Source organism: Corvus brachyrhynchos, unplaced genomic scaffold (assembly GCF_000691975.1).
Source record: "Corvus brachyrhynchos isolate BGI_N302 unplaced genomic scaffold, ASM69197v1 scaffold427, whole genome shotgun sequence".
NCBI lineage: Eukaryota > Metazoa > Chordata > Aves > Passeriformes > Corvidae > Corvus > Corvus brachyrhynchos.
Genome location: NW_008239046.1, coordinates 274,538 through 282,678, shown reverse-complemented (window position 1 = coordinate 282,678; position 8,141 = coordinate 274,538). Strand labels below are relative to the sequence as shown.

Here is an 8,141-nt window from a genome sequence, read left to right as displayed (position 1 = left end):
GGGCCGGGCCCGGGGCTCCCGGCGCTGCCTCCCGGGGCTTCCCTGGCCCTGCCCGGCCCTGAGTCACTGTGGGGAGAGGCCGAACCTTCACCCGATCCAGCCCAGCCCTGTGCCGGGGAAACGCTTACAGCGAAACCTGCATTTCCTACGGCTGCCAGGGCACAACCCTAAAGCTGGAAGCAGTCAGGGAAAAGAGACTGGGTTTGGCTGTTTAATAACCCGGGATGTGTTCGTTCTATTGTGATTGTATTGGAGGTTTCTCCCTGCTCAGGTGCGTTGCTGGCTATTGCATGTTGATGAAATTTGGGGATCAAAATGTATGTCAACATTTGTAAAGAAATAAATGCTGACCGAAGTTGCAGAGGGAAAATTGAAATTGCCTAATAAGATGTACTTTTTAGGCAAACCTAGGAGTTCAGGTATTCCAGATGGAAGCAGGAAGATAAAGGCTGCTGTTGTACATATAGCAAAAGGTGTTTAGCAGCAAAATGGTGATGAGGGAGTGTTTATTCTCCTTTCCTAGAGTGCATCTCTCCTTCTCTGTGTGCTATCTCTTGTCGTTATTCAGCCCTTCATTAAAATGGGGTTTGTTTGTTCCATGAATTAAATATGTAATTTTTTTCTCAGTACTATTTTTGTTGGTCTGGTGAGCTGCACTGGCTTGTGGAAGTGCTGGACAAGCCTCAGAGTGGGAATAGGAGGAACAGGACCTTCCCATGTCAGCAGCAGTGAACTGTCAGAGCAGATCACCCACCTGTGAGTTAGATCAGCTAAAGGTGTTAGAGGAAATTGAAAACTGGTATCCTTTATGGATGCTGCTTTGCATCTGAAAAGGTTTGTTAAGGTCCTGTGAAGGAAAGTATTTAATCAGGACTTAAACAGTGCTAGTAAGAAGGCAGGAAGTCATATCCTAATTTCTCAATAGATTTAACGTTTTGCCACTATATTTTCTCAGCATTTGTACACCCTGTAGTTTGTTCTTTGTTTCACTTCCCTTGTCTTCCATTTGAGAATAGTCCAGCATTCAGAAATAATCCAGAGTTTTGTTGAAAATACTTGAATTTTTCTGTGCTGGATCACACAGAAAAACTTCTGCTTCATAAAGACCAGCTCAGGGGGTCCCATTTCTTCTGAGCCACAGGTCGTGTTACCAACAGCACCCTGAGGAAAGTGCTGGTGGTACTGGGGCTGAGCTGGTGTTGTGTTGTGTTGTGTTGTGTTGTGTTGTGTTGTGTTGTGTTGTGTTGTGGGACAAGGTCTCTTCCCAGGGAACAGGGCTTGTGATGTCTTTGTGCCCGTTTGCTGTGGGAGGAAGTGGAGAGGGTTGTTCAAGGCGCCCAGGGAACACAGCCTTGGCCAAATGCTCCTTGTAGGTCTCACCTGTCCTGGTTCAGGGGATTCCTGTCTCCCTTCCTAAACCACATCTGTGGGACTCTGCCTTGCAGGATCTGAATGATGCTGCTTGTTTCTCTTTTAATGGGAATAAAAAATGCCAAATACTCACCCAGCTATGGAAATCAGCTCAGGTGTGAAGGTTTCCCCCTGCTACAGATCCCATATGATGGGTGTCTTGTAGCAGGAAGGTTGTGCAGAAGGTACTGAAACCTCCTTTGATGGTTTTTATAGAGAAGAGGAAGGACTATTGCCTTGGCTTGCATTTGCATTTTTCCTTTTTTAAGTTGTAAATTATTGGCAGTGGTTACAGCCTTGTGGCCATCTCAGCACGAATCAGAATTATAAACAAATAGTGTTCATTCATTGTTTTTCCCCTCACTTATCATATTTGTAATTGCTTTTGGCATTCATTTGGTAAAAGGGAAGGTCATCTTGCACCCACAATGTATCCTTTCCCTACGTTCTTCATAAATTCCATGTAATTTTTCAAAGATTATTTTTGTTTGACACCTAAATTGTAGCAGTCTGACTGCAGCTTCCAGCTGCAAGCCTTCAGCAGGAGGCTTGGGGAGGAGGAGAGAGGGGAGTTCCAGGATGATAATCACAAATGAATAAAGAAGAAAGGCAGATGGAAGATAACTGGAAAGCTCTTCCAGAAAAGGTGGCACCAAAGTACGGACAGTTGGCTGCATAAACCAGTGTAGGCAGTGTTTGTTTGATCATCCCTGTGCAGCTTTGTTTTGTTTTCAGCCACGTTATCCCAAAGCTTTGGGGGGAGGCAAAGAGCAGCTGTAACCCTGTATTGATTTGCGCTTTCTCTTGCAGGCTGAGGTGGAGGAAACACTGAAGCGAATCCAGAGCCAGAAGGGAGTGCAGGGAATCATCGTGGTTAATTCGGAAGGTGCTGTGTCAGCCTCACTTTTCTGACCTATCACTTACTCCAGTCACATACTTTGAGGGCTGCTGCTTGTACCACTTGCACTTAGCTTAGAGTCTGGCTTTGGGAGAGGTTTTCCTGGAGCCCAAGGAGGCAGACAGTAGTCAGGCTACAAGAGAAAATTGGTTTCCCATTTCTGCAAGCTCACTTTATTATTTTAGGAAATAAAATAATTTGCAAAAGCGTCAAAATATTTGAGTTATGCCAGTGTTTGAAACTGGGTCTGTGAAAACTTTAATCAGGAGCACTGAGGCTCTCATGAGGTGTAAATCTTGCTGCTGGGCCTGTCCAGAATGCTGCTGGCCTGGCAGACTTGAGTTCTTTAGCACTGCCTAGTGCTTGTGGCCTCATGGAATTCATCAGCAAGTTGTCTCTTTTTGGAGTCTCTGAAGGGTCCAACAGAGCAACTTCTTCAGAGCACTCTGAATACACTGTGAACAGCCCAAAATGTTAAAATTGTGTGATTGTCAATTAAAATTGAATGTTTCCTACAAATAATCCTTAGAAAAGATGACAGTAGCTACATGTGAATATACTGAGCATCAGATCATGCAGTTTGGCTCCTGCTCACTGCTTTTCCACAATGGTTGAGTGGGTTGTGCTCTCGGTGCTGCAGCTGCAGTTACTGGCACACACACCTGGTTCTGCCCTGCAGGATTTGGTACTTGGCTGCTGTGTTCTGGCACATGAGCTGGGGTTTGACTGGCTTTTGGTGGGAAAACACATCTAATGGGTGGCTGAAGTGTAAGGGAGGGAAAGCTCTGGCTGAACAGCGTGTCTGCCCTCCTGGCTGGTTATCACTGAACCAGGGACCTCCCAGGACTGCACCACCTCTTAGGGCTGAATGTTGGAGCCTCAGCCTTGGAACTGTGTGACGCAGCAGCTGATGTCCTCCATAGTCATTGATCCCAACCTGGCCTACCTCAGTATCATTTAACTGGTGTAGGGGAGCCTTTCTGAAAGGAAAAGATGTCCCCAGTCAGGAGAAAAAACTGCAACGTTGCTATTCCCTCTCTCCTCTACAAATAATTGTTTTTGTTTAATTTATTTCTATTTCCAACACTAAAAATGCAAAAGTAAAGCACTGATGCTACTAGAGGTAAATAGCTGTGGTCCCACATCTCAGCTTTTTCATATCTTGTTTTTCTTCATGTTTTCCTCTTGCCTTCAGAGAGAACACTCCTAACCCCTGGGGCAGTGACAACCGAGGTTGGACCTGGTGATGCCCAGTGCAGGGTTGGTCCTGGAGGTTTGTCACTGAGCCTTGCTGTCCCTCTCCTGCAGGTATTCCCATCAAGAGCACCATAGACAACTCCACCACCATTCAGTACGCCGGCCTCATGCACAGCTTCATCATGAAGGCCAGGAGCACCGTGCGGGACATCGATCCCCAGAACGACCTCACATTCCTGCGGATCCGCTCCAAGAAGAACGAAATCATGGTTGCTCCAGGTAGGAGAGAGCAGGGTGAAAGCAGGAATCTGGGAATCCAGCAGGATTGTTTTCTCTTGAGACTGACACTGTCAGCCTGGAAGGAGTGCCTGCTGCTTGTGTTCACGTTGGATAATCCCTTCTTTCCAAAAAACTGTTCTGCTTCCTGGAGAGTTGAAAGCTTTATCATTGACCTAAGTTTCCTTTGTCAAGTTTGAATGTGGCAAATCCCTTCCCTCATTTTGTGTTAATCAAAGTCGAAAATATTAGATAATGCTGGAGAGTGTGCTCCACCCTCTCATGCTTTGTTTTTCAGTATAAAACCTCAGGATTTGGAAAGAAATATGTTCTGAGAGCAATTTCCATTCAGAACTGTGGACTGAGTGATAAAACAAAGACAGTCCTGATTTTCCAATTCCGGGAAAAGTATTAGAGCACATTGTGGCTGTAATCACAAATCATGGAATACAGCAGCAGCAGCAGCCTTCTTTTCAGGAAACATCCTCAGTATTTTGCTGAATTCCAAACTGGGAAGCAGCGAGATGAGTGTAGGTCCTTCAGGTGGCAGGAATTCAGCTTTGTCCCTGCATGCTCCCTGCTGGGATGGGGCTGGTAGAGAGGCCAAGCAGGGAATGGCAGTTCCCCTAGGCAGGGATGGGTCGGGGCAGATCTTAACACGGGCTCTGGCTCATGCTGAGGCAGCCTCGGATTTCCACAGGAAGGATGGAAAGAGAGGAGTAAGTGGTGTTCCAGAAAAAACAGCTGCAGCCCCCAGTGTGCCTGTGAGAGAAGGGCAATGACCACCTTGCACCACTGTGGCATGTGCCAGTTGTTTCCTGGCACAAACAAGGTTAAATTTGGCTGCCTTGGGAACGTGCAGCTTCTAAAGCTGAGAGTTTTTCTCAGTAAAACCCATAAAATAAATTATCTGCCACTTGGAGGCTGTTTCACTCATTGAGAATGAATGTCAGGGTTCTGGAGTTTCCACAGTGCATCAGAGAGATGTGAAAAATGTTGGAATTTACTGTTTCTGTGAATAAATACCAGGAATGAAAGAGTAATTTTTTTTTTTTCTCCTCTCCAGATAAAGACTATTTCCTGATTGTCATCCAGAATCCAACTGAATGATTACACTGACTCAGTCTGGTTTTTTCCCTTTGCCCAACTGTTTTATTTTTTATTTAATGGTAAAGAATAGAGCATTAGTGTTAACTGTGCTGCGTGTCTTCAGCAAGGTTTGGAAAAATAAAAGCAGGTGGTTTTGTTGTCTTCAAACAGAAAAAATGGCGCTTTTTGTATCACAAGTTTTGAGAGGGAGTTGGTGAGTTGGAATTGGGCAGTAAAAATGCAACAGATTCTTTTAATAGCTAAGAAGATAATAAAATTCTAATAATAACCAAAAAAATACTATTCTCTGTATGCTTCTATGTTTCTTTCACCACTGAGCTCTGCTTTTACACTCTTAGTTTTGAATGGCTGTAAATATGACTCTGCCTGTCCGCTAGTTCTGTCTTACTCTGTTGGTTTTACTTCAGAAAAGTCTGTCCATAACAAATTAAAAAGTGTCACCAGTGACTGGTTTTGTCTTACGTGTTTTTCTTCTGAAGATTTTAAGTATTCTCATGATTGACTGAGTTTTTCAAAAACCAGAACCTTCCTAGGACTGTTTTTGTTTGTCTCTTGCTTTCTCTGAACAAGGATTTGGCCCAAGGGCATGTGCAGTGCACTCACAATTGGCCCTTGTGTTGTAGCATTTTCCTATCACTTTCCCTCTGTTCCAGACAGAATTTCATGGCTAAGGAAGGCCATTGAGGCCACCCATGGGAGATCTCACGCTCTCACAGCTCAGTAGCCAGTTTGATCTGCTATCTTCCTTTAGTATTTTTTTATTGATGCCATTAAGGACAAAGAAAGCTCACATGGTTACTCCAAAATACTCAAGGGGTTATTTTGATGCAGTTTTTCTTCAAAAAAAAAAAAAAAAAAAAAAAAAAAAGCAGGGCTGGAGGGTGCTCCAGAAAGTGCAGCTTTGGAGATTTTGGTAAAAACGTTGGTGTTGACTTGGGCACTTGTGGCTTTCAGAGCCCAGCAAAGGGTGGGTGGGTGTGTGGGGACTCAAATAGTCAAGGTAACCTGCATGTTCAGGGCTTTTTCTGTGCATTTTCACACCTGGACATTCATTTTTGGACTTTGTCTAATCTTCCAGGGGGTGGCCATGACCCTGAAGGTCAGAAATGCCTTTTGAGCTCTGTAGCCCTGCAGCATCAGTGTGTTGGGTGTCTCAGCTGCCACTGTGACTCAGTGTTGGTTTTCCCTTCACATTCTGTCTCGTTTAAACCATTCCATCAAAACAGAGAATAGGGTCTGGAATCCTGCTTTGCCTTTGGAGCAGCTCCTGATACCCAGCAGTTCATATAATGCTTGGGATCGCCAATAATTGAATGCTGCCTCCCAAAACAATTACCTCCAGCAAGCTGAAGTCTGGATAACTGAACCGTGAGGCAAGGCAGAAGAAAAATGTGACCTCAGTGATCTCTCTCTGTTGTTGTTTGTAACCCAGAGAAATGTTTCCTTGGAGGTGGTGACCTGCTTATGGATTTTGGCTTTCCCAAGTAGGTGGCAGTGCTACTTCTCTGAACACTGAAAAATCTGCATCTCCTGCATTTTTTTGGATGCTTCCTTAAGGATAGCTGTCCTACCAGTGGCTTTGTGTCACAGGAGCTTGGGACAGAGAGTACTGAGTGTTGGTTTTATTTAAAACAAGCAGTAATAAATAACCTGTTGCAAAACAAAGATCATGGCCCTTTTCTGTTGTGTTGAGATCATAAACTTGCAGTGAAATGACTTGAGTTCCTGCTCTGTGCTGGTTGGTTGGAGGGTTGGGGGTTGGTTTGGGGTTTTTTTTCTCAGGGATTGAAAGCAGCCTGGCATGAAATATACTTGGGAATTTGAATGAAAGGCTCTTAAGAAGCTGGGTTTGGATTCTTGAGGAGCTTGTCAGATCCATCTGGGCAGAGCCTTGCTTAGGCCATGCAGTGCCACCTCTACACCAGCATCCAAAGTTAATTCAGATTTTTTTTTTTTAAACTGGCAAGGAGTGAAGGAAGCTGAAGAAAAACAATTTCTGTTGGGGTCCCTCCCCTGCCATGGAGCCCTGGGAGAGGGGCCCTGAGGGGACAGACACGGGTTTCCCCTGCCCCTGCTCAGCCTCGTTCCCATTGGTTGGTTTGTGTTCTCTGTGCGGGCCCGTGACTGGAACAGTTCCTCAGCAGAGCCTTGTTTACTTTATGAAATCAGCATTCTCACTCAAAAAATATTCATTATTCCAAAGTGTTTCTCTGTCCATTTATACAGTAAGTCTTCCCTGTGTTCTGTTCAGTTTTTGGTTCTCTTTCCTAATCTTTTTTTTTTTTTTGCATTTTCTCTTCTTTATCAACGTTTTTAATCTCTGATCTCCCTACCTCAATCAAAAGAATTATTCTCATTCTTAACGCATGCACGTATTGATGGCTCTCCTTTGTTTTTATCATAATTTCTTGGTTCCCACTCCATCAAATGGAATATTAGATAAAATTTCCTGTTGCAGCTTGTATGACACACAGCTGAACTGATAATATTTATTTAAATTAAAGTACATTATTTTTTACTCTAATATTCTTTTTTTACTTTTAAATGTTTCTGACTTCTCAGAAGAAGAAGACAAATTTGCTGTCCTTGCAAGCGCCTTTCTGGGCAGGCTGATCCCAGCAAGGCTTCAGAGTAGAGATTTCTAGCAAGAAATTCTCACATCAGAATCTGCCATATTGCAACTTTTTTCCCTTATTCAAGCTGATTGGGACATTTTCTTTGCTTGTCATACTCCATTCTTTTCTGATAAGATTCCCAAAGGAAATTAAAGCAGAAACAATGGATAAAGTAAAACCAAGACCTCAAGTTATGAGAGTTGCCTACTAAACAATGCAACTGAATCCCTGTTTAAAAAGCATTGAATATAAGAATCTCAGTAATATGACTCATTACAGAGTATAAAGATGACATTTTCCACAAGCCTGAGTGTGCAGGAACTCCTATCATTTTATGTGTCTCAGTCTGACTGATTAAGACTCACAGTGAGTCTTAATCCCAGCTATTTATCATTTATATAGATATAAGAAGGAATTAAGTAACCCTAGATCAAGTTTTAGATTCCTAGTTTAGGAAGAGATATTTCTTCATTCTTTTTATCACTGGCATCAAGATTGAAGGAAACATTTTTTAAATAAATAATAATACTATTTCTGTTTAATATTGAAATAGTTTGAAGTACTCTAAAATTATAAAAGTATACTTCTATTTCAAATACCCCAAAGCAACAAATACTTACAGAGCTTAACCAAGA

The 8,141-nt window shown here is 43.3% G+C and overlaps 1 protein-coding gene across 1 annotated transcript; it reads left to right on the top strand.

The window, feature by feature from the left end:
• Positions 1-2,190: 2,190 nt before the first annotated feature.
• Positions 2,191-5,338, top strand: DYNLRB1 (dynein light chain roadblock-type 1; the record flags this gene model as incomplete). The annotated part of the gene is made up of 3 exons (XM_017739033.1): positions 2,191-2,296; positions 3,617-3,784; positions 4,848-5,338. Coding segments are annotated over 3 exons (318 nt in total), but the record flags the coding sequence as incomplete, so codon positions are not given.
• Between the last annotated feature and the right edge of the window lie 2,803 nt (positions 5,339-8,141).